The 27973-nt window shown below is 25.3% G+C and overlaps 2 protein-coding genes across 3 annotated transcripts; one reads left to right on the top strand and one right to left on the bottom strand.

The window, feature by feature from the left end:
- Window positions 1-27: 27 nt before the first annotated feature.
- LOC132918542 (N-alpha-acetyltransferase 15, NatA auxiliary subunit) lies at window positions 28-27973 on the top strand. Of its 2 annotated transcripts, XM_060979809.1 has the most exons (18): window positions 28-220; window positions 402-486; window positions 552-696; window positions 799-916; window positions 4064-4204; window positions 4508-4652; window positions 4735-4950; window positions 5022-5201; window positions 5535-5704; window positions 5789-5941; window positions 7637-7765; window positions 8204-8417; window positions 25452-25651; window positions 25724-25832; window positions 25903-26145; window positions 26220-26317; window positions 26376-26606; window positions 26953-27973. In XM_060979809.1, the coding sequence occupies exons 1-17, from the start codon at window positions 164-166 to the stop codon at window positions 26577-26579; spliced, it is 2607 nt and encodes an 868-aa protein (XP_060835792.1). In that variant the 5' UTR covers window positions 28-163; the 3' UTR covers window positions 26580-26606; window positions 26953-27973. The 2 variants fall into 2 exon arrangements, with proteins under 2 accessions (XP_060835792.1, XP_060835791.1); XM_060979808.1 differs by lacking the exon at window positions 26953-27973 and having other exon boundaries at window positions 26376-26885.
- LOC132918541 (uncharacterized) lies at window positions 10386-18136 on the bottom strand. The gene is made up of 2 exons (XM_060979807.1): window positions 17943-18136; window positions 10386-14154 (listed from the first exon to the last, which is right to left on the bottom strand). The coding sequence occupies exon 2, from the start codon at window positions 14152-14154 to the stop codon at window positions 11227-11229; it is 2928 nt and encodes a 975-aa protein (XP_060835790.1). The 5' UTR covers window positions 17943-18136; the 3' UTR covers window positions 10386-11226.

The raw sequence follows: 27973 nt of genomic DNA, 5'->3' as shown, positions 1-27973 counted from the left end.
TTACTAACTTCTTGTTCAACTGTATTTATGATTTCTCTCGAAAAGTGTTATGGAAATTCTCACGAGGATCGTCTTTCTCAATTAATATATTTTACAGTTTTTCTAGTGCCAGCAATCTTGGAAATTTGTCTTGGTAAGGTATTGATTCAAATAATTAAGAAAAATGCCATCGGGTCAACCCTTACCGCCCAAAGAAAATTCCTTATTCAAACGAATTTTAGTAAGTATTGTATTACTTTTATATTAGATAAACATTAAATAAGTTTCATTGTAAAATAAGTGTTTTTGTTTTTTACCTATACTTAAATTGTTTTAATTTTTAATTTTTCTATTTTTATATCACTTGACTTTATTTACATCATTAGTATTAATTTGTTCCTACTTGATATATTTTATTTTAGAGATGCTACGAACAGAAACAATATAAAAATGGACTTAAATTTGCAAAACAAATTCTATCACATCCAAAGTTCTCTGAACATGGAGGTAAATTATTTTTTTTGTCATTTAAAATTTAATTTAATAACACATCTTATATATGATTTATTTAGAAACTTTGGCTATGAAAGGACTTACTTTAAATTTTCTTGGTCGAAAAGATGAAGCATATGAGCATGTACGACGGGGTCTTCGTAATGATCTCACTTCACATGTTTGCTGGCATGTTTATGGTCTATTGCAAAGATCAGATAAAAAGTTAGTTTAACTTTAAAGTATAGATTATAAATTTATAAATTTTTTTTTATTATCTATGACCCATATTAATGGTAAACAATTTACTATTAAATGTTTTTTTAGGTATGATGAAGCCATTAAATGTTATAGAAATGCATTGAAATGGGAAAAAGACAATATTCAAATTCTACGAGATTTATCACTGCTACAAATTCAAATGAGAGATTTGGAAGGATATCGAGTAAATATAATTATTATATACTGAGTAGTTCTTTTATCAAATAACACTCATTATATCAACAAATTTTATTACCGTTTTTGAAAAATATTTTTAATTTAACTTCTAGTTGAAATAAAACATTTTTTTGAATGATAACATACATTTTTAATTTCCTATTCTGGAGAAATATATCTTTTGGAGTATTTCAAATCATAAAAATTTGAAATTTTGACAAGTAGTTTATGAGTTATAAATATTTAAAGTATTTATATTTTGGTAAACAGAATAAAGTGGTTAGGAGGTACTTGAAAATTTTGGTCTACTTTCCCACTTACCTAATCTTTAAAGTTTAAATACAATTAAATTATATTACAATAAACTTTTTATCTGGATTTTGATATTAATGTATTGAAATATTCTAAAAAATATTTTGCCTCAGAAAATGAAATTATAAATGTATGTTGTCATATAAAAAAGTAAAAACTTAAAAAATAAAAAAAATATTTTTCATAAAAGCTAATAGATTTTGAATTAATTAATTTGTAATATTAATTTATTATTTATTTTTAAATTTGAATTAAGTTTATTGATTAGTTTTTATTTATTTAAATTTAATATTTATTATTTATTATATAATTCCCAATAGTATTATAAATTAGATGTATAGCGTTTGTTATGGTTTTAGGATTAAGTTAGATTGAATAAGGACTATTGAGAAAAAATTATACACATTTAATGGGAAAAATGGTCTGGTCCCAATACAAATTATTAATACAACTAATTTTGGTTTTTATGGGCAACCGCTTAATGTGTCCCGACGTGCCCACATTAAGCGGAATCCACTATACTTGAAAATTTTTTTGTTTTTTCTATAATTGTCGATAACATATTTTTACTGGATCAAAATTATTTAAAACTGAATACAAGATCCTAAAAGTTATTACAAAAGTTATTCTCGTATCTGTATAAAATTATTAAAATCCATAGGCACAATTTTTTTTTTATAACATTTATGAAGTTAGAATTTTAACAAATTTCTATTTTGTAGTTAAAAGTTCTTCAAAACTTTCCTTTTAGTATTTAAGTTAAGAAAATTGTATACAATTTTTTTCATAAGTAATTGATACTGAAACCATAAAATCTACAAAATGTACAAAGACAATTATTTTTTATTCACTTTTTGCGTTCTGATTTCCAAGTTTGAAAAAAAATGTTAAAATTATGTTTATTATATCAAAAAAATTGCAATTATTCCTGCTACACCACAGCGCATTTTCTAGATCATTATTGTAGCACTACAGAAAAATTAAAAATATAAATCTAAATTAATTTGCTACAGTCCACGGCCATATGGCCTCCTACTAATGATATGGTGCAGAGCCTATCAATACCTAATTGTTTTTATACGGACGCCGGCGGCCACATGGCAGTCAACGGGTTAAACAATAAATAATGATGAGTTATATATTTGTTATAAATTATAATTTAAAAATATTATTTGTGGAATTTTATGTACATTATATTATATGAATTTTACTATACATAGTTACAGTTTTGATTTATATTAAAATATCACTTTTATAGGTACTATAAAGCTATTTTTACTGTCTTACAGTATTTAAAGAATGTTCTTAAATTTTGTGTTATATAAGTCAGCGGTTCCCAAACTTTTCTAGCTACAGAGCCTTTTTTTAAGCAGTAGTTTCTCATGGAGCCCATAGAAATATTTAATGTTAAGTTTTATTTATTATCATTACAATACAATGTTACATAATATTAATATATTATACATGTTTAATGTAAGCAATGTGTTAGTTTTTGGCAGATCTAGTTTGAGAAGACACATATAATTTTCTGCTTCTAAATGTGATTGGTATTTGGCTTTTATAGCTATGTACTTCAAAAAGTTGTTTCACAAAAATATATAGTACTAAAAGCTAGTAAAAGCAATTTTATATTTTAAATCAATATTGAATTATTTTCTCCTGAGCCCAAAATTCAAAAATTGGTTTGCTTTAAAATTCTAATCATTAGATTATTTTTTTATATTTTTTATCCGAATTTTAATATTTTTTGTACAGAAATATATTGGTGAATTATCATATTTGAATTTATGGCCTTATTAAAAGTTAAAAAAAATAATATATATGTATTATTTATAATCATTTTAAATAATGAATAGTTATTAAATTATTAAGTGTTTATGGTAAAATTTGTTGCTCTTGAGACACAATTACGGAGTTCCAAGAGCTCTGCGGAACACAGTTTGGGAACTGCTGATATAAGTTGTAATGTGGTATAAATATATATTATCATAATAATTAAATATTAATAATATAATTAATGCAATATTTTTGGAAAAAATTGTATCAATCTACTATAATACTAAATGTAAAATAAATGACTTATAATAACTATATAAAAAAAACATATTATTTGGTAATATGATAGACCATTTATACCTGCAATATTTACTCACTCAACACCCAATGTACAGCTAAGCATTACTTACATACCTTTCTTTTCTTATTTTTTAATAATGGGGTAATAAGTTAATTAAGTTTTTATGGTATTAGTTATATATTTGATTGTTATTTGTAAAACAAAAAACAAAATAGTCAAATAATTATATTATAGCTGAGATTTAAATAAGTTGTTACATCAATTTGTCTAATTATTGATTTTTTGTTATTTATTGATGGATTTAGTTATAGTTATGCAAACATCAACTAATTTATTACTTTAAATATATTAAACAGGGAATAGTTGAATGAGAATAAGTAAAAATCATTACTTAACAGGAAAAAAAAGCTTAACTTACTATTTATTATAATGGCTCTTTATGTTTTCTTTATTACAACAATTGTATGTATTTTGATTATTAAAAAAACAATATTTATCTATATTATAGTAAAATAATCAAAAAATGCATACATTTGCTTATTTTCTTTTATACAAGCTTTTTACAACTAAATATTGACAACATAAAATTCATGTATCATAGAAAAAATATTTAGAACTATAGATTAATTTTGAATAAAAAATTGTATGCAAAACGTTTTTTTATTTATTTTGCTTGACATTTGGCATTGAATAACTTACTAAAAGGTTATTTTAGTTATTTAGTTATTATATTAAGTATCGTTACTAGTCTTATTTTTCTCTAAGGACACAAGATATCAATTGTTTATGTTGCGGCCAACTCAAAGGGCATCATGGATAGGGTATGCAATGGCATATCATCTATTAAACGATCATGATATGGCCTTGAAAATTTTGGAAACATTTAGGAAAACTCAAATGGTTTCTGTAAGTTTTTATTTTTATTTATTTTACATAAATTAAATGTCTAAGCCTTATTAAAATAATAATAATAATAATATGTTGGGGTGATTATTAATTTAATTTATTTTGAATTTTGAATTTTTATAACCATAATATCATATTTGAAAATGTATTAAGTATGCTTCCTATTTAAAAAAAAGAAAACTCGGAAGTATTGTTATTATTTATAGTTAAATCTTTGAGTAAATAATAATATTTTGTCTGAAAATAATAGTGAAATATAAAAAGTATTAGTTAAATATTTAATTATTTAATTATTGTATTTAGGCTCCATTTGATTTTGAGTATAGCGAACTACTTTTGTATCAAAATATGGTTATTCAAGAATCTGGTGGAGTGTTAGATGCCATCAAACATTTAGATATGTACAAAGAAAATATTTTTGATAAATTAACAGTCCTAGAGATTTATGGTAAGTTAATTTCAATGTTTTAAAATTTTTAATTTAAATCATTAGAAATATTTAAATTTTTTAAATATATGACTTATTTTAGGTTCATTATACTTAAAAATTGGAGAATATCATTTAGCTACATTGTGTTATGAAAAATTACTACGGAGAAACCAAGAAAACACACCTTACTATTTAATGATTAAAGAAGCTAAGCAATTGCATAATGATGAATGTGTTTATAATATGCTATGTGGTTATCGGAAGAAGTTTCCTAAAGCATTGGCTCCTAAACGATTATGTTTAACTTTTGCATCAGGTATATTGATTGCAGTAACCATCAATACTTTTTAATAACTATTATACACATTATATTTCTTGTTTATTTAGGAAATGCATTCCAAACTGAAGTTGATTCTTACTTAAGAGCTGGTTTCCATAAAGGTGTTCCGCCATTGTTTGTAGATTTACGGTCATTATATAAAAATAAAAATAAAGTACAAATAATTGAAAGTCTATTAGAATCTTATGTAAATAATTTGACGAAGTTCAATTCATTCGATAGTGATGGTATGGTATTTTTCTTCGCAAATAAAACTAATATAATAATATTTTATTTGTATTTAAAATAAGAATGTAAAGTTATGGTTGTGTTTACCATGTATAAAATAATTTTCTTAATATGTCAAATCTCAGAAAAATTTTTAAATTCATAAACTCTTAAGCTCTCTAACTAAATTCTTATACGGCAGATTAGAAGTTCAACTTATCCTAAGATTGAATCAATTTTACCATATAGCATTATGATAAAATAATGTAAAACACAACTTTATGCTTAATCATTTTTATTTAAAATTAATGGTTCTTGATTATACATAATATTAGCATTTTTGATTATTTTAGATTCATCATGTAAAGAACCTGCTTCTGCTTTACTGTGGGTCTATCACTATTTAGCTCAACACTATGATTACCTTGATGATATACAGAAAGCATTAACTTACATTGATATGGCAATTGCACACACACCGACTTTAATTGAACTATTTGTTACAAAAGGAAGAATATTTAAAGTATTATATTTTTTATTTGAATATTTTTATTTGTTTGCATTATATAACTAATATTCATTTGTTTAATAACTTTATGTTAATTAGCACGCTGGTGATGCTTATGAGGCATATAAATGGCTAGATGAAGCACAAGGATTGGACACAGCTGATAGATATATTAATTCAAAATGTGCAAAATACATGTTGCGTGCTAATCTTATAAAAGAAGCAGAAGAAACATGCTCTAAGTTCACAAGGGTGAGACTAATATTAATATTTTTGAGGTTTATACTTAAATCATAATAGATAATAGTTTAAGTATGTTTTATACCATTTTCTTGGGTATTATTATTGTAAAAACATGTCTATGTCAGGTGTAATTTATACTAAAACAATTCATTGTTATTTTAAGAGGATGTAGTACCCGCATGTGTTGTCTCCGTCAACGTCATAATAATGTCCGTTATGGATAACTTATTTAGTGTTTTCAACACCCCTATAAATGTTCTATTGTTCGCTTTTAATGCTAAATTATTTTTGATTATAAGCTCATAGCATGATTGTATTTAATAACAGTTAAATATGGAAATGAATAGATTATTGAAAATGAGTTACTTCTTAACTAAGTCAGGTTACATTGTTTTCCTATAAAAAAGAGAACTAATATTCTTAAACTGTAGATTGGAAAATTCCATTTTAACTAAGGTTGATTTCATAAGATAATAGGGAATAATTTTTGAGGATATGTTTCCTTTTCTTGTCATTTTAATTTATCTGCTAGTAATGTTTTCAGGATTTGAGATTTTGTGAATACAATTACAAAAAAGCTTAAAAATATAAATATTTAAAAAAATTTTTTTTTGAGTAAGCTCAAGTTTGATTCCTTCACTATGCTGCTTTCATTAATCCATTATAAAATGTTCACTATAAGTAATCTATTTGTTTTAAATTGAATATAAGTTTATCTAGAGATTCGTATCATCTGCACTCTATAGCTGGTTATTACCTTATGTAAACTTAGAAAAATTAGTTATCTAATGTTTTTTTATGACTTACTAAATAGTAAATGGTGATGTAGATAGCCCAGAGTTACTTTCAATGATTGGATTTCATACTAGTTAAATCAACTTCAGTGTTAATAAATTATTTTATATTCTATTTTTTACTATTATAGATCAGCTTTATATTTTTCTTTAAGTCTTGTGAAATTTTTAAGTTGAATGTTTATAATGCGTTAACCAATTATATTTTGTAATTTATTTAGTTCTATTTATAAATATTTACTATATTATTATCTTGATTTAATTACATTTTTTTATTATACTTGTATCAATTTACGATGTACTATCTTTTGTTAAAGAATGTAAACTCGTTTTATTTATTATTATTTATAAATATATAAAATTTAAAATGATTTAAACAATTACTGTAGTTAAAATAAATAACCAAGATCCAAAGTAATCACATAATTTTACCAAGTCCAAGTTAACTGGCTAGAAGGAGTATAAACTCTAATTAATCAAAAGGTTTTATTTTGTCCACATTAATTAATTTTTTTTTTTTATCACCTAAACATTGTTATTTTTAATTACATTATTAATAACAATAAATAATTCAAGTCTATCATATTTATAATTATTATTAATATATATTTTATATATATATATATCATACTAATTTAAACTATATAATTTTAGTTTATTATGTAAGATATGTCAAACTTAATAAAAGATTTCAGTAAATCTATCAAATTATATTTTATTTCTTAACATATTTGATAGCTGAAATTCTATAATTTGTCCATATTTAATTGATTAATATATTCAATCAACATAATAAAGTAACTGAAGTATGTTCTATCAAATTATTTTAAACATAACTCTTATTTTGAAACCCATGTAAAAAAATAATAAAATACCATCATTAATTTAATTTTTTATTTCTATTTTTTAGGAAGGTGTTTCACCTATGGAAAACTTAAATGAGATGCAATGTATGTGGTTCCAAACAGAGTGTGCATTAGCTTATCAACGACTTGGAAAATGGGGTGAAAGTTTGAAAAAATGCCATGAAGTTGATAGGGTACAATAACAATTTATTTATTTATGATATTTTTCAGAACTTAATTAGTCCTATTAAACACAACAAATTAAATTAAATTAAATTAAAGTAATTGTGCATTAATTTCTCTAAAAGTTTAAATAATGAAAATATAATTTAGACATAACAATGATGTTTTTTACTTTTTGGAATTGAATTCTCCTGAATGTAAAATTCCTAATAAATAAATTACATACATACAATATACTAGGCGATATTATATTGTGATATCAAAGAATACTGGTTATTTCAAAAACTATTACAATTTTAAGCTTAAATATTTTTAACTTTTAACTTTTTTGATAAATATTTTTTTCTAATTTCATTTTTTAAAGTACTTCCATACAGAATTATTAATATATACATTTTTTAGTTAAATTAATTATTAATTGTTTTTTGATTGTATTTACATATTTACAGCATTTTACTGAGATAATTGATGACCAATTTGATTTTCATACATACTGCATGCGTAAAATGACTTTGAGGTCATATGTGAATTTATTAAGGCTTGAAGACGTATTACGTTCTCATCCATTTTACTTCAGAGTGGCACGATGTGCAATCCAAGTATACTTACATCTTCATGATAAACCTCCGACTGATGCATCATCTAATAATGAATTAGATACAGGTGAGTTTTTATTGTTAATCACCTAGTTGTTATACCCTACAAATAAATTTATATATTAATTTGGTATAATGTTCCTTATAAGTTATAGTAATTCATATTTTTATGAAACATCAAGGGCTGATTGGACTATCAGGAAATCGGGAATTTTCCCGATGGGCCTGTTCTTGTAAAGGCCGCTATTCTTATTAAATAGTTATAAAAATGAATTATATTTTTTTAAATAAGCATAAAATATTAAAACCCAATTTAAAAGCATTATTTTGGTATTTATTTGTGCGTTAGTACTATTACTGGCCAACGGAATTAGTATGATAACCACAAAATACCATTATAATAATATCCTTTGAATATACTTTTACAATGATAATAATATCAATAATATGAATACGAATATAATCGTCCATCGTTAATCGATAATATTAACACAGGTTATAATATAATATTTGTGATATTAAACAAAGGTTTAGAGATAATACTTATAGTATCTGTAAACCTTGGTATTAAACTAGAACATTTGTTACTATAATGTATAGAAATTTGTGGTATTTATACTCTATGGTAGAATTGGATAGATTTATCATTAAGACTAGTAATTTTACTGGAATCATTTATTGTCTTATTGACAAAAATGAAGTAGAGTGGATATTACTATTAAAACAGATCCCAAAATTAAGATTTTTAAAAAAAAGGAGAAGCTTTAACAAAGAGTTAACAAAAGGTTGATCCATTTAAAAAATTTACCATAGAAATATATAATAATGTGATAGATTAAGTAGTAGAAATCTTGGTAAAAAGATTCATAAGAAATAGTCAAATAAACATAGACTTAGCGTGTTTGTCGCCAATTCATTTTAATGACTTTAAAAATGGATTGCCACCAAATTCTTTAAGTGCGTTTGCCATTTAACTTAAAATATTTAATAAAGATATTACATCGAATAACTTACAGTCAGAGTTATTACTTTTTTCCTCTAGTTGGAATAAGTTAAAAATATTGTTACCTAAATTGTATATTAATAATGATAGTCTAACGATGATGAAAACCATGATGAAGATGAATATTTTCAAAAATTCTTGTAATGAAAAAGTGTGCATGTACTTAATAATGAGTAATTTCAATTAAAATATATTTATATATTAAAAATATAATTATTATTAATTTATTAATCTAATTAAGAAACTTAGTATTGATGATTGCCAATTGTTTTTATATAATAAAGACAAGGCAATATATTATGAACAGTAAGAGAAATAATAAAATGTATTTAATATGTATATTAAAGGATTAGAACATTAAATAAAAGTTTAAATTGCATGTCTATTGGTTACATAATATTTTCAGAATATTTTCTGTTTATATTTAGAAATGTAATAATATCAAACTTCAAGTTCAAATTGGAACAGATTAACCTAATCTGACTAATCTTAAACTTTAAATTTATAATTTTAGGTATTATATATTTTACTAATTTAGTGGTAAAATTAAACAGATTTTTAAATTTAAGTAAAATTTTGCCCTTTTTGGTGGAGGGGGGAAAGTTATTGGTAAGTACATGGACCAGTTAAATCAATTTTTCCCGGTCTGAAAATATTCATCAATCTGCTCCTGTTCAACATGTATGAATATTTCATGAAAGTTTTGTTTAAATAGACTGGATATAGAAAATTGTTTTTGTTAATTTTACCTAAATCAAACTTTTTTATAATGTGGTATTTCAAATTTATTATGAATTTTATTTAATATAATATATATTTATAATTTTTTTTTTTTAGTATAATATATTAGTATTTATTCTGATTTCCTATTTATAAAAGTATTATTTTAATAATATAAAAGAAATTATATTTATATCTAAGTTTTACTGTACTAGGAGTTTATTTACTACAAAATTGAACTTTTTAAAATTTAGAATACACATTTATAAACAAAAGGTTAATAAAAACAAACACTTATTATACATCAATAGATAATTTTGTAGATTTTAATTATTAAAAATACAATTGCATCTATAAAATACATTTCAATAGGTACCTACTGTGCAGTTTAAAGTACAAAGATTTTCATTTTTGTCTAACACATTTGTACTCAGAAAATATTTTAAATTTATAAAATCCATCTAAGTTATTTATATTTTTTTTTTTTGCAATGTAACTTACATGACGTTAGGATAAGGAGCATAATTTATTATAACTATTAATGATATTTTCAATGACTCAATGTACATCAATTTTATTTTCATTATTATATTTTTATTTTGATATAAGATTTCAATTCACTGTACTGTAAATATTATTTAAATATATACTTAATAATAAATAATAAAAGTTTCTTACATGTTTACATAAAAATACAAATTGATGTTTGTTTAACTTATAATCTTAATTATACATTCTTAATTCATTACATTTTATTTTACAACTTTTGTTAAACAAAAATTAATAGTAAAATAGTTTCTTATATTTTTTAATTATGACACAATATTAAATTATTACATTAAAGTATACCTTAAACATATTTCAATTCCTATTAACTAAGAAGTGATACAATAATTTACTTTCACTATTACTAATAGATTTATTCCTTAAAGAATAATGCCATTAATCAAAAATAAGAAATGATTTAGTTCCATAATATGTCAAATTAATTAAACACTAATAATATTGTATCTTACATAAGAATTATTTTATATTACATAACACAGTCTTTTCTTTAACAGTATCAAATTTATCCACAGTATAAATGATTCCATTATAACTTTTTGCTAATTTTAATGCTCAAACAAAATGTAATATAATTAGTATTAAACTTCTATTTGACATTTCTTTTATAGTTTTGATAATTTTGATTACCCAAATTATATTGTATTGGATGTCCAGTATGCGTTGTTAAAAAGAAAAAGTGACTCCCACTATTTCCAGGTAAATTGTATGAAACTACACGATTTAATGGTCTTTGTGTTGACACTATATATTCTGAATCAATATTTTTTGTTGGAACTGGTTGTTTATAGTTTACTTGAACGTCATCAATTAAAGATACTGGTGTCTGTGAATATATAGATTTTGGTCTTTGAGTAAAATACTCTGTATCATGATTTCTCATTGGTAATGGTCTTTTAAAATGAAATTGAGCATCATCAATCAGGGAAGTTTGAGGAAATTTTATACGTGGTCTTTTTTCTACTGTTTCAATATTTGGATTTTGTTGAAATATTGTTTGTTGATAATTCACATGTGTTTCTTCAAGATGTGGAGTGTTTGGTACTTTAATATAGGGTTTTTGAGCAACTACTCCACTATTTAAATATCTTTGTGGCTTATAGTTTACCTGAATCCCATCATGTATTGACGTTTCTGGAACATTTATGTATGGTTTTTGTGTAACCAGTTCTATATTTGGATTGCTGGATAGATATGATTGTTTGTGGTGTTTATTATTCATTGTAGTATCACTATAATATGGAGTTTGTGATATCTGCATGTATAATTGTTGAGTAACTTGTTCTGAATTTGGATTCTGTGTTACAAATGAAGAATCTATATTATAATTAATATTTTCATATATGGGAGATTGGGTTATTCGTGTATGTGGTCTTTTTGTAATTTGTTCTGAATTTGGATTTTCAGTTCTCGAAGGTTGTTTATAGTTCACATTGGTGTCTTCGAATAATGATGGTAATCTGTATAGTGGTATTTGAGTAATAATTTCAGAATTTAAATTTATTGGTGGTATTGGTTGCTTGTAATTTACTTGGGTATCATCAAAAAGTGATGATTGATGTACATTTATATATGGTCTTTGTATAATTGGTTCTAAATTTGGATTTTTTGATAATAGAGGTTGTTTATAATTTACCGGAGTTTTGACTTGTAATGAAGTTTGAACAAAAGGTTTTTTAATTATTTGATCAGTGTTAATACTATGAGGTGGTAAACGTTGATTGTAATTAATTTCAGTATCAATGGAATATGGATAATTTTCTTTAAAATCATTTGAATTTTGTGATATTATCTTATCATCAGTATTGATCTGTGGATGTTTTTCTTTAAAGTTCACATTTGTATCATCGTGTAAAGAAAGTTGAGGATAGTTGTTTTGAGGTTTGACTGTAGTTATTTCTGTCTCTGGTTTCTTAGTCAGCAATGGCTGTTTAAAGTTCACTAGTATGTCATCAATTATTGATATCTTATTATCATTTTTATTAGTATGAGATTTTGATTGTGATATTACTTGGGTTGGTTTCTCGGTTCTAACTTTTTGACCAAAGAGAGCAAAATATTTTTTTGTATTTTCATCTACTAAACTTGCATCATCTTGGGTGAAAAATGCGTGATATGGATTATCAGTAGCAATGTTGGGTTTTTCTGTTTGATATCCATAATCTGAATATTGGTTATTTTGTTGTGGCCAGGATTGATATTTTTGTTTCTCCATTTCATTATTGTATTGAGTATGTTTTGGTTTTTCTACCCATTCTTGATATAAGTGTCTTTCTTTTTGATTTTCTGTCATTTGTTTTTGTTTATGAATTGGATTTTGAATTTGAGATTTAATGTCATACTCTGGAGCGACATAACTATACTCATAATATGGCTTGATTGTAGTAGACTTTTCATAATTATTTTGAAAATCAAATTGTTGACTTTTTATATTAGAGTCTTCATATTTATTGTGTTCAGGACGTTTTTCTACATCATATTTATTATTTTCTTCATAATAATAATATGAATCTGGATGACTTGTTGTATGTCCTGCTGGATTTTCTAAGAAAAATTGGTGACTGGGGAAATTAATTTGTTCATTATAATTTGAATTGTATTTATTACCACTTTCAGTTGTAGTAATAAGAATATTATTTTTGATTTTCAAACCTTCAATATAGTTAGGTTTGATTGATGGTATTGGAACCCATCCATTTTCTTTAGTATTATGATTTCCTTTGGGAATTTTAAAGTATGGTTTTTGATTAAATCTTGGAATTGTCTTATTTATATTTAAATTAATTTTCTTAGCTTTTTCTGGCTTTTCTAAAGGACCAAAAAAATTTGGCGGTGGTGGTAAAACTATTCCAGGAACTAATGGACCTGGTGGAACTCTTGTAGAATTTTCTGGACTAAATACAAAATCATATTTTGGTGGATAAAATAATGACTGATCGTCTTCGTCAAAGGTTGTATTTGGAAGTGGTAGACCTTGATTTGATGGAAATGGTGGAGGAAATACTGGGCTCCAAGTAGAACCATTAATTGATACAAAATCAATAGGTCCATTGTCTTCCAGCTGTATTGGAAATGGTGGAGGTATTTTTGGGTTTTCTGGTATTTTAACTTGTCTCAGTGGAGCAATATAGTTATCTATATATGCCCATTTTACTTTTTTATCACTAAAATTTCCCCCCCTCAAAACAAGTAAATGATTCTCTGCTAGCCAAATTTCATCAGGATCTAACCCTCCTAAGTTATTGATGTTATCCTTTGGTACTTCAGGATTTATGTTGTAACTTAAAATGCCAGGTTTCGATGGTAAGTCATTGAATAGTTCTTTATGTATAAGACCATACTTGCCTTCAACAATTTGCTGTGCTAGTGTTTTTTCATCATCATTGGCTGAGTTTGATTGATCTACATTTGTTAGGGTTTGACTATTTTCTGCTGTTAATAAAATTTCTAACACAGGTTCTGCTACAGTGCTTGTTAGTAATATTATTTTTAATATCACATATGGCATCAAATACATCTGCAAAGAAAATGTTATAGATTAAAATTAGGTTATTTATGTAATTTTTTTGATTATTTATATGAAACAACAGGAATCACGCACTTATGAGTCTTGAATTAATTGTTTGACTTCACAGTGACGTAACATCAAATAACATTAAAAATACATATCATTATTACAATGCATTTTTATAAGAAAACTAAAACATGAAGTGATTTTAAAGGGAAACACTTTTATAGTAATAATTTTAAAATCATAAAATATTTAATTATAAAATAACTTTAAATTATGTTACTTTATTAAATGAGATTTTTAATACTTTTTCTAATTTTAATATTATTTAATTTACTAACCTTTAACATTTTTACCAGCATTTAAAATTCAAATATAAAAACACTCAAACTCATTTTATGCTTTCAATTTTAATTTACTGATATTTTGGATACTGAATTGAACTAAATAATTGGTTTTACTTATGTTGTTCTATCAACCAAACAATAGTTCAAAGAATACATATTATGATAAAATATAAGCTCTTCAGTGTTTAACAAGGTCATGGATACTAAAAGGACTCAAAATCATTTTTTTAATGCTATTCAAAACAATAGATACTATCTATCAACTATCATGTATTACCGATTATATTATATATTATTTTATATTATTATATTTATCATGATTTACGTCGAACTAAGAAAACCTAGGCAAATGCCAAACACCCTAGTTTTAAAATTCTGTCAATATCAATACTTTTTTCACTTATTTCATAATTCCAATATACTGTCTTTTTTTATTTATTGCTACGCCCATAAACTACTTCAGGAGAACTCATACATACATTGGAATTTTGTAGACAAAAGAGTTTATTATAACTGGTTAACCTTGCTCTGGTACAAGACACGATCTTATTGCTATTTGACCTACAGCAATAATATCCACGTAATTGCTCTTGGACAAAATACACTAACCGACTTTTCACCCGCGATTAAACGAATTTTTAAATATTGTTCTTGTATTATATTATTTTCAAGATTGTATTATTTATGTTTATAGTACATTGTACAATATGATGCAAAAATAATATTAGTCATCCATTAAAAATGTTTTTATGAAAGTTCAATTTCCCAGTTTTCCTGTGAGCCCTACCATTATTCAACGAAATAAAAAAGAATTTTGTGAAACGCTGTATTAAAGATACTCTTTGAATCGTCATATCAACCAATAATATTCTGTATTTTAAAAATAGTCTATTTTTGTATTTCGGTATAAATCTTCTAAACCAAATGTTAGAATGAAGGTATATTTCTATTTATAAATATTAAATAAAAAATATTCTCTGCCCATACATACTCGTATAAATGAATGATTATATAATGTGAAAAATACAATTTCCGTTACAATAATATCCAATTCATGTATGGCGTCCTCGTGTGTCCAAATATAATCATTTGTATAATTGTATCTTTTGTTATAATACTTATATTACATTTGACATAACGGTATTAATTTATATTTTATTCATTTTTCCATTCGTATTTCTTGATGTTGCGTAACATTTCATTTATTATTGTAACGATAAACGATTTATATGTTAGAATGTTAGATGACCAGTATTTTCGGATGTACTGTTGTAGTATTGTCCATTTATAGTCACCATTTCACTGAAGTAAAATAAAATACTATTCTTTGCTCAATTAATTGTTTGTTTTCTTGAATGTACAGATACATGTGTGTTCGTTTAAATTTAAGACAGTTTTCTTGGATATTTATAGTTAACGCTAATAGATTCTTGGATTACATTGTTTCAAAAAATATTATATATAAATGTATTATGTATAAATATACTTTTATTGTGATTTAATACTTAATCAAACATCAAGGAAAAGTATTTACATTTTTATCTTTTTGATTTTATTATGCAGGTAACAATAGAATTAAAAAAAAGTTAATGAATGGATTAACCATTGTTTAATGATTTTAACAATTTAATTAATATTAACTTAGGTACCAATACTATAAAAATAATTAATAAATAAAAATATTGATCTTATTGAAATATCTTTCTTAATCTATTGTTTTTGATTGTTTATTATATTAATTAGTTTACTACCTACAGTACTAATATATATTTATTTATAATATTATTTGTTTTTACTAAATAAATAATGAGATTAATGAACGAAACAATTTGATTAGATATTTTAACAAACATCGACTTTCTTAGGTAAATACATTTTAAAACTGACTTTATTATATTATATATAAAATTGATCGTATTTATTGATATTCATAAAAAAAAATTGTAAGTTTTAACTGTTTTAAGGACTAATAATATTGTGTCATTTCGATTGATTATTCTGTATGATATAGTTATTGAACAAATTAGTTTTTGTCCTTGTAGATGTTATACGCCCTCTTTATTATACACCTCTGCCCGATTGAGTAAAACAAATCATTTTAATCTTATTATGTAGTGGGAAATATCTTTTTTGTATAACACCTCCTCATCAGATTATTATAAAATACAGAATTAGTCATTTATCGTTATAAATTATATGAACGCCTACTCAATTCATTATTATGTATAATTTTACTATCTGCATAATAAAAACGATATTGATTACATCAGAAAACAGTCTGATTTATGTTATTTTAAGAACGTAAATAGCATCTATTCTATCAATTGATTGGACTAATACGGTCAGAGTAACTACGTAATTGTGCATAATTTTAATTTATGTATAAATTATATTAAATTTTATTCTTAAAACGGACTTTATAAATTAATATATAATCATATTATTATTAATTTAATTAGTATACGATATCCAACTCTGAAAGACGAAAGTCGTCAAAAAACATTAGTCAAACACAAATCTATAAATACAATAACCTTAGATAAATCACTAAAAAATTGTATTATGTTTCTAATTACACCTTCCACCATGACATATCTACGGTATGATTTATACCCTTTGTTGCTAATGTGGCAAAAACAAATTATTTTAAGATTTTATGCTCGTTCCCTTAATCACAAAAATCCATTCATAAATGATGCATCTTCCTTGTATTTTCCTGATAATCCCCTTATCGTCATCGTAAATAATGTAGAGACCTTTAACTGATTACAAACTAATTGCTCAAGCCATAGAGTTCATCAATATATGGTTTTTTTGTCTATGTTACCCGAGGATTTCTAAGCAAGCTCCCCCAAATACTTATTGTAAAAAATTAATTTATGAATTGTAGTATTTAACTTAATAAAATTGAAAAAAAAATTGAGTTGGTATATCTAATTTTATAATTATATTTAGATGTACTTTTTATTTGATTTAGGTAAAATAATGATAAATTAAATCTCAGTAAAAAATACTTCATTTTTTTCAAATATAAATAATAATCTTTGTGTTATCGGTTAGTCCTTGATAATATTATCGTTTAGGTATCGTTTATCGAATAACTGTAAGTTTTTTTATTTATTATTAAAATTATATTAATCAAGCTACTCATTGGAACTCATAACGAATTCTAATATTTAATATCCTTTAAAAAATATATATATTCAGAATAATATCGATGAAATAATATTAATCTTGTGCCTATTTATATTTTAAGTTGTAACTTGTAATTGGTAATTAAAATAAAATATTTAAAAAATTATTCATAAGTATTGAAATTTATTTTTTCGAATTCAATGTTCAATCATTTTTAATTTTTAATTGTATTCAAATTTATCTTTGTGTGTTGCGTTGAAGACAACTGTTTTTAGATTAGATTAATTACAACTACATTTTTCCTCTACGTACCTTTTAATTGTTTAGATGTATATTCCAAATATGCATTAATTGAAGTTCCCATTACACAACAATTATAATCATAAACTTCGGATGTAAAACAAACTGATTTTTAAAAACATTCGTCATGCTACATTTACGTGGTGTAGCACGACTTCACAACATAAACTGAACACATGGAGTGCACGCAGAATACTAATACCATAATTCATTCATGCAGTTTTTGCTTAATCGGTAGGAGTACTCCCTCTGGCTGAGGGAAAGTTAAGCGATTAATTTTAGGAAATTATAATCCTTGTAATCTGTTTAGATAATTATTATTTTATTTTGTTTTTGTTTATGTATAAAAGTATTAAAATAAACAAAACTTATAAATTATAATATAATATTAAAGAATACCACATTATTAACAAACTATTAATATGATTTAACTATATACATTTGGATACATTTTACAACTATAATATAATCTTGTTACTCATTTTATTTTTATTTTTTTAAGTTGTGTATTATAATCATTGCAATCGAATTGATTTCTTTATTTACAAATAAACATTAGATTTTATTTCTTCAAAAGTATTATTGGTAATTTGATATAATGAACTTGTGTTGCTATCGTGTAATATAATTTGTATCATAGTTCTATGTGGCTGCATAGCGATATTTCGAATAGAACTGTTAAATAATGAAATTTGCATCCGTATAATAAACAACACAAGATAAAACTTTTTTGTATTTGAATAAAAAGTTACTTCCTAAATCAACAATTTATTTTATTCATATCATGACCGCTACATATTCAATGATGAAGTATAAATAGGCTTGTATTTTACCTAACCGATAACTTTTCATTGTTTTTTTTGTATACAATATAAATATAATTCTAGTTGTATTGGGTAAAATTAGAAATAGTTTAAAAAAATTAGGCTCAATTTCTAACTACCGTTTAATAAAATTTGTTTTCTTTCATAATATTATACATTTTAATAATTTTATGTAGAGTAGTACTGTTCAAATTCGGTCCATTGGATAAGTGCACTAGTTTTGTATCGCAAGTACAAAAGTATTATTTTATAATAAATTGTTGCATTCCGATTTCGGATTTGATGATTTCTTATGAATCTCTCATTCCACAATTACGATCAAAATTTCATTTAAATTTATTGTGTTGATTTATTTTCATAGATTTTTAAATTTTTTTTTACAATTAATACAATCTATCATTTAATATAATAAGAAAATAGACTAAAATTAACAATACGATATTAATTTTAGAAAAATTATGAGTTAGAAAAGTACGTCTTTAGTGTTTTTACATTTACCCATTCTTAACGTGTCTAAAGCAAATATCTGTAGATATCTATCCTAATATTATTAAGTACATTAACATGTTGCATTAGAATTTATTTTTAACATTACAACAGACATATAACTGGCAAAAAAACCGCAAAACAGGTGTGGTGAAAGTTTTACAAGAGGGCGCGGTAACTTTAAACTAGAGCAACTACCAGAATCGTGCAATGGGCCTCGAGCCATACACGCGACCAGCCTCCTTCTTTTTATTTTTATCTGGATACATATCACTTTACAATGGTCAACTTGATTTTCTATGTGTAATTGGCAATTTTCATAGTATATTGTAATGAATCGTCACGGGCTACTATTATATATACTAGACTCGGTATAGTCTTGGACTTCGAATTAATTTTTAGACCAGGGGCGTACTTAGAAATGAATAAGAAGGCGGGCATATAATAAAATTGTTATCTTTTGTCCTGCTTTTTTATGGGTGTATTTGATTTTTAACTCATTTTTAAAAACATTAAAATATTACGCAATATACAATATACATAATTAAAATGTAAGTCTTAAGCTTTCAACTCATGTTAACATGCTATCAATAACAATGTCTCTGACGACAGTCAGTCAATTAAAATATTCGCTAATAATAAGTAACTTAGTTATCGACAACAGTGGTCTGCCATTTTGTGTCCCAATGGTCACAATACAATTTTAACCAATCAGTTAATTATTTTAAGTATATTTTAATAAAATGTATAAATATGATTTAAGTATGTCTCCTGTTTGGGAACGTATTTAAAATTGGTACTTATACATATATATATTTTTATTTTCTATTATTTTTACTTGGCGATAATTTAAGCTTTAAATATGTCCCAAAAAAAACAATGGGGGAGATTTTTACTTGTCTTGTTGACTTATAAAATATATGATGCATATATTTTATATTTTATAACAATTTAAGTTATATCATTTATTTTTGATATGTATATTATGGTATAATGCCATGATAATTATGAGCTGTGGTTGTTGAACTAAAACAATTTCATTGAGCAGGTAGTGTTATATTCAATGTTGTATCATTTGGTACTAGCTTTTAGCTTACTGTAAAGAATCCTACAATATATTTTATTACATAATTTTTAAAAGTAGGTTCTATACTAGTATATTTATTATTTATAATGTACACAGAATGTTATGATCGTGCTAAAGTTCATGATATTGCCCAGAATTTAGATACACTTCTAACCACTTTCGAATTTAATAAGATAACACACCTACAACCCACTCGTGTGACCAATACAAACTAGGGCTTAGGACTATACCCCCGTAAATTAGTTTTTTATTTTTTTATTCTATAGTCAATTATTAAGAAAAAAATGTGTTTTATTCAAACTTACTGTTTTTTAAATTAGATATAAAGCATCAATTTTAACATCATATTAATATCATGCTTATGTTTAATTTATTATCTCTATCCAAATTCCGCAAGCAGCATGTAATTTTAAACAAGTATTGCTCCAAAACAGTGTTGACCTATGCCCTATTATCAAATGTAAATTACTATGATATTATAATTTGTTTTATACATCGGTGATTTTTTGCAATAGTTAACCAAAATGTAATAGTAAGATATTTAAAATTGTCATTTTTGGTAATACCAGTTATATCCTGATGTGTTTCTATTATTTTTTTTGAGAGTATACTAAGTCATCAAATACCAAAATTGAATCATTTAATACAATAAAAATATTTTTCTTATGGTTTATACTTAGGAGTAAAGCCGTTAAATTTACTTAATTAAATTAATTTTCGTTTTTTCCTCTGTATATGATTTTTAAAATATGCAGTATACTTATAATTTTGTAAAAATATCTTGAAAGTTAAAATTGCAAATCGATTGAAACTTGAGAGTATACGCATTATACCCATAATATTGAAAAAAAATCTCGAGAGTATACGGCGTATATGTAGTATACTCTATGGTTCACCTCTGGTTATATCTCACTTAACACTTTACTAAAATATATTACAAATAAACATTACGTTTTACGTATTACAGTATTTCACTTATGATATCTAATTTAAACATTTTTATAGTGGCTATCATTTTATTTGAAATCTGCCGCTTTTTTCTACTAATATTACATTATATATGTTTTACACATATAACAATTACTGAGAATAAAATAGTGTGCTACTTCCTGTACAAGCTACATTAACTATTAAAGAAATGTTTTAAACTTTGTTTTTTACTGTATTTTAAATATTAATTATCCACGTTATTATCTAAATTGTATGGTCATTTCTAAATAAGTTTCGACAGTTTCGTAAAACTATGACACCTACCACATACGTTATAGCCGTTATATCCGGAGAGCGGTTAAACTAAAAATTAATTTTATCCGTAAATCATTTATTTTGTTACTATTTAAACATTTTAAACTATAAAGACTATTGTACTTTTATACAAAACCCACCATACTCTGAATAAATAACAGCTAAAAGTATCTATGTTCGTAAATATTAAAAATATATATAGTTTATTTTACCCAAACTAAATGTGTGTGAATCCCATTTATTCAAGTCAACGTTTATTTAAAAGTTCCTCGTTTTGTTTTAACCCATAACGTCGGGCGTCAGTTTCACTTAGAATATTCCCAACGTATATTGACCGCGAAATCTTGAGAAATCCCCCATTGTAATTACAGGCAACTCAAGTTAATGTTTCTCCTGCGCAACATTTTCTAATTTGAATAAAACAATTTAACTTTCTGTGCGGACCACCGTCGCGCTGCATTTGAATGTCATAGCTATACGTATTCAATTTTCATTGTTTGATAATAACAAAATAAATAAATACAATTTTGTTGCTTAAGTGTGATTTGTCGATAGTAGATGATGATGATAATAATAATAATATTATAAATACATTAGCAGTTTAGCACCACCGCAGATTTAGAAACAGAATGTCTCGGTCACGAGAAATGCATTAACTTACGGTCAAGGGGGCCGCCACCTTTTATTTATTATTATGACTATTAGACCGGTTTTTTTTATTTCATTTTATTACTATTATTATTATTATACTTATATTTTGTTCCTGCGCATCTCGCACACACGTCTAACGTCGCATCGTCCAGCCACCGGTCGATCTCGGCGGCGCTATCGGTTTCGTGTCGTGATTCATCTATTTTAAATCCGTCTGCACGTCGTCACGACCCCAAGAGTGAGTGAGAGAGAGAGATTAATCCATTAACGCGCACGCCGGACCACTGTATATGTCTTGTATATAATAATTTAATATATACCTATGACAAGGTAGTACGATCGTTATTATAGATCTCCGGAGACGACACGTTCTCCGCACTTGGCGTTTTGTTAGTCGTTACAGTTCTATTTGGGAAACGGCTAAGACTTGACCGTTTAAGCAATAATAATAATAATTGTAATATGCGTATTTTGGCTGCTCGCGGCCAAGACCCAGTTCTCATACGAAGTCGTTTTTTTATCATTTCTCTCGTCTCTTTATTATTTTTTTTTTTAATGACAACACATTTCAGATTCGTTATAAACTATAATATTATGTATATTATATATTATCAACCCGTCGTCGTCGGCAGTGGAACAATGACCGCTTCACTAGATAATAATAATACACGGTTTGCAAATCAAAACAATGGACCTATGTATATATCTATTACTATATGACTAATGTATACAGGAGAACTGCGCGTGCCGCCGCGTAAATTTTTTTATTCTGTATATGTTAGCGGGGAACTAGTTATATATTTCATATTATGTATATCTATGGTCGCTCTCGGTTTCGTTTTTTAGTTTTTTATTAATTTTTTTCAGTAGGTACGTCTCGTCTCGTGGGTCTAAGGCGCTTTTTCCTCTTTTTTTTTTTTTTATAACGTGATGAGGTCATTTATATTTCTTAAGTATACCTACATCATCGTAGGTATTTACTATTTAAGCATTAGATCTACAATTATGATAATATAACATTATAGTGCCTACGTTCGTATTAGACTAAAAATGTATAAACATCCTATTTACCTTATGTTATATTATACTATTATCGAGGTTAAACGTTCATGAATCTTAGGTGTTAATTAATTACTCCAAAATTTTGATTCACACGACATTGACTTGTTTAAATAATTGGCTGTTTAAAGTTTTAATTAGTGTAGAAACGTAAATAAACCACAAATAGTTTTTTTTGTCAAAAATATACATAACGTATTCCGATTTCTCCTGTGAAAAAACTTTAGTTCATAGATTTATATTTGAATATGTACGTGCAATTTTTCTAAATTTAATCGACTAGCAGTTAATTCTTGTAGTTAAATTGTTAAGCACGTTAAACATTCATTATAATATCAAGTGAGCCTCTATTTTTACCGTGTTCTATGTGTGTTAAAATGTACACTACAATTCAATCGAGTGTATTAATAGTTTTTCAATTATTTTATCTTGAATGGGGACAATGGGTTTGGACAGATTTTCAAGGGCTAACAAATAATTTCTATGTGATCTCTAAAAACGTCTGTAACGGATAATAATAAGACCCTGGAGTTTCATTCATTTATTTTAATGAAATTATAGATTAAACCTAACCTATCAGTACCCGGTACTTGTAACGTTTAATGTTATGATCTCGTGAAGACAAAATATTTTAAATATCTAGTGCCTTTCGAGAACTATTTATAAAAGTTTGTTTATTGATGTTTAAAAACAATAATATTTTAACTAATCCTATCTTGTTAATGGTTTTTAAATATCTTTGTTTATTTACTTATTCATCACCTATTTTAATTTAAATATATTTTACTTATTTTACAAAATAAATTATCGATTATTACAGTTTACTATTTTCTAGTGTTTCCATATTTTATAATTGATTCTAATAGTCAGTAATGTTGAACATTTTTGAACATATTTCTAAAGAAATATAAAAATGTACTGACTAGTGGTTACTGTGTATAATTGTAGCTGAAATCTTAAAAAGTCTAGGCATATTATAATAAAAGTAAGCAATACAATTTAATGTACTAATTGGTGGTATTAAAAATATTTTTAAACATTATTTATATAATAACTTATTGCTATGGTAAATGTACCAACTTTATAAGTACTTATAATTTGACCGCAGATATAAATTACCATAACTGTCCTTGGCCTCGAACATATAAATTTAAAATAGCTATTTTCGCGTATTCAATTCAAACAGTTACGTGTTAAACGAAATATTATCTTATGTATGAAAGTATACATTTGAAATTCTCAAAGAAATGACCAGCGAACCTAATCATACATTAAATCAAAAAAATATAGATCATATTTTCCAATCTACACTTCCATTAACTTTAGACCGAGTTATGTAACCGTAATAATGATATTTCTGTCTGTTCATGTAACACTGCAAGGTCTCTCTTGTGGTGGTTCAATTTCAACATTCTCGGACCAGTTGTTTTCCTGTTTCAATATTGACTTAGATATCAATCAATCTAGGTAATTGACATGGGGTGCAAGATACTTTTGTAGGAACCGTTGCATTCAAAGTAAAACACGTTACGACTTTAGTATTTTATATTTATTTATGTAGACTACACGTACATTGCGGTCTACAATAACTTTCTTTATTATTTGAACAACAATTTTATTCTGTATGCAAATATCATATATTATACATAGGTACACACTCAGCTATATACATTCCTATTTATTTATATCTATTTTACGTATCTTTTATTTTTTCTACTTGGATGAGGAATTAAAATGAACAACAATATTACTCTTATAACTTGTAGACTAATAAACTATATTGTAATAGATGTCATATCAGTGATGTTACATCATTTTTTATATTTTGACAATAGTAACACTTTTGATTAGATGTTTGACTGTCTATTGTTTCGGTTCACCTATTACATTCCAATGACGACCTTAGACGTACTTGTTTGTAACATTGTGCAGCGTACAGGTGTGGCTCGAAGAAAATTAATTTGAAATTTTTCAGGCCAAGGAACCTCCCTAAAGTAATTCCAGATTATTATAATAACATTGTATTTTTATAGAAATAAATATGTATGTATATATTATATGATTGTCATATAGGTAATATGTTTAAAAAATGTATCTCAATTGTGAGTTATTTAAATTTTTGTGATCGATTTTTCTGTATTTACACATTTGTTATGTATAATGTACTAGGAAATTTGGCTCCAGGACAATTAAAAAAAATGTTGAATAAGCAAAGAAAAGCACAACGAAAAGCTCAAGAAGAAAAAGCTCAAGCTTTAGCTGCTCAAGAAAAACGAGATATGCATAAAAATCGACAACAGGTGACTAATACTAGTGATGAGGCTGATGCTATGCCATTGGATGAACTACTTCCAGAAAAGTTGGAAAGAGTAAGTATTACAAGTTTATTCCATTTTCTAAAAAAAAAATTTAATATAATACTAATATTTATGCTAATGTAGGTGGAAGATCCTTTGGAACAATCAATAAAGTTCTTGAAACCCCTTCAAGAACTCGCATCAGATAATATTGAAACTCATTTAATGGCATTTGAAATTTATTACAGAAAGGGTATTTTATTATATATTTTTATTAATATATTTGAAACTCAGTTAATACTTCTTTAAAATGTAATTTGTAGATAAACTTTTGTTGATGTTGCAAAGTATCAAAAGAACTCATCGTATTTGTCCAGACCATCCAATGTTTCACAGTTGCCTAATAAGATTTATGGAGAAATTATTGAAACTTGACAACATTCAAGAAGAAATGCAATTGGTGCTTAATAAACAATTAGAACCGATATTGGGTGGAATGTCAGCTGCTGAAATCAATTTGCAGTTCCTCAATAAACACCATAAATCATTGCCATCATTAGTTCAGGGTAAATAATTAAACATGAAATTTATAATATCTTAGTATCATATGTACTTAATTATGAATTATTTTAAACTTCAGGTTTGAAAATGAAATATAAACTTGATAATAGTTCACAACAAGAAGTTCTTGACCAAATTACTAAACTAGACGATTCCCTGGAGGATGTCAATATTCAAGTAAAATTCAATTATTTTATGCTGTTGATCTTGACAACTAATAAACTTCATGTTATAGACTTGTACTGATATTTTAAATTCATTAATCAATGGTGAATTTGGCGAAGTTGGTGATGCTGCGGAAGAATATCGTAAAACATGTTATAAACGTTTCCCATTGGCTACTGCTTTCCACACGGATCAAGATCGTTCCCCAATGGCATTCTGGTCCAACTCTTACAAAACGTTAAATGAAACGCATGAAAATTGCGTCAGTAACTGATTGAAGCTTGGATGTTAGATCAAAAATGTATTTTTTAATTTTGTTAAAAAGTTTTTTTTCTTATTTATTATAATAAGTCTTTATTATAACTTTTTAATATAGGCTTATTATTTTTCTGTAGGAAAAACAACATTTGTTTTTGCCTTGAGTAACCTGTAAATAGTTGATAATATATTATAATTTCTTTTTTCAAATCTAACACTTCACTAATCGACATACAGATTACAGTTTTGACTGAATATTTATAATTTGTGTTTATAGTTTAAATTGCTTAATGGAAAAAAAATACTATTTAACTCCAAACAACCCAAAATGTTTTCTGTGATACACCCTGAAATTTATGCTAATTATTGATTATTTAACTACTTTACAGGTTTATAAAATATGAACTTGTAGAAGAAACAAAAAATGTGGCTCATTTACTAACCAAAGGTTGATCTCCAAATATTTAAATTTAAAGACACATATTTATATTGTTAACAGTAAGTATATTATTGTTTACTGTTAAATTGACATTAAGTAAATACTTAAAAACTATATAGAATATAAATAGATATTTTTTTTTAAATTAAAAAAAAAATGTTTTGTCAGAAAATCAGACGGTGGTAATTGAGCTTATTTTTTATTTTTTTTTTAATAAAAAAGGTTAAACTTGCGTTTCTTTTTGAATAATAAATAATAATAAAAACAAAACAAAAAAAGCATTTTTATTGATTATTTCGCTCCTGTGATAGTTAAATGTTTTTTTATATTATTAACATTCAAAAACATTATATAACGATAAAAATCGTTTTAAACGCATATAAATGAACTGACAATTTTTTATATAAACATGTCTGTTCGACAATATAATAAAACTGCAGGTTATAGGTACCTATATGGCATTGGCTGCACTGCCCAAATGTGTGTTATATATTATCATACATAATATACTAACTTTTTAATTATTGTTACGCGCCAGTACACAACCAGTGCAATAGATTCCTATTAAAATAATTTCTAACATGGAATGTGATTGTCCATCACGATATATCGCTAATATATTAACAAGTAATAGGTACATTATTATATTAGTCATCTCATTGATAATAACAATTTGTATCGGTGTCCATTACAGGTAACCGAAATGTATTTACGGTTTTTGTGGGAGAGAATAAATTAAAACAGAAAATTATAATATATACTATATAGTATAATTATGTCCTATATACGCACACGACCACCGTCAAGGACGCAAATTTTACAAAAAAAAATATATGAACGTAATTATATATATATTTAATATAATAGTATCCCGTTTAGTGGTTTATTCTATTCTGGTTAATTTTCAAATTGACCGTGTCACGCAATTTAGTGGGCTTATCGTTTTACCATAATATATATATATATTGTAT

Source organism: Rhopalosiphum padi, chromosome 1 (genome assembly GCF_020882245.1).
Source record: "Rhopalosiphum padi isolate XX-2018 chromosome 1, ASM2088224v1, whole genome shotgun sequence".
In the NCBI taxonomy this organism is placed as follows: Eukaryota; Metazoa; Arthropoda; class Insecta; order Hemiptera; family Aphididae; genus Rhopalosiphum; species Rhopalosiphum padi.
The sequence above is the reverse complement of the archived record's forward strand: the minus strand, read 5'-3'. Positions and strand labels throughout refer to the sequence as shown.

Bases quoted from the DNA above. Each gene is read 5' to 3' on its own strand.
- LOC132918541 (XM_060979807.1), bottom strand. From the start codon at position 14,154: ATGTATTTGATGCCATATGTGATATTAAAAATAATATTACTAACAAGC.
- LOC132918542 (XM_060979809.1), top strand. From the start codon at position 164: ATGCCATCGGGTCAACCCTTACCGCCCAAAGAAAATTCCTTATTCAAA. The intron at 4,205-4,507 runs GTAAGTTTTTAT...TATTGTATTTAG, and splicing joins GGAAAACTCAAATGGTTTCT to GCTCCATTTGATTTTGAGTA. The intron at 7,766-8,203 runs GTACAATAACAA...ACATATTTACAG, and splicing joins AATGCCATGAAGTTGATAGG to CATTTTACTGAGATAATTGA.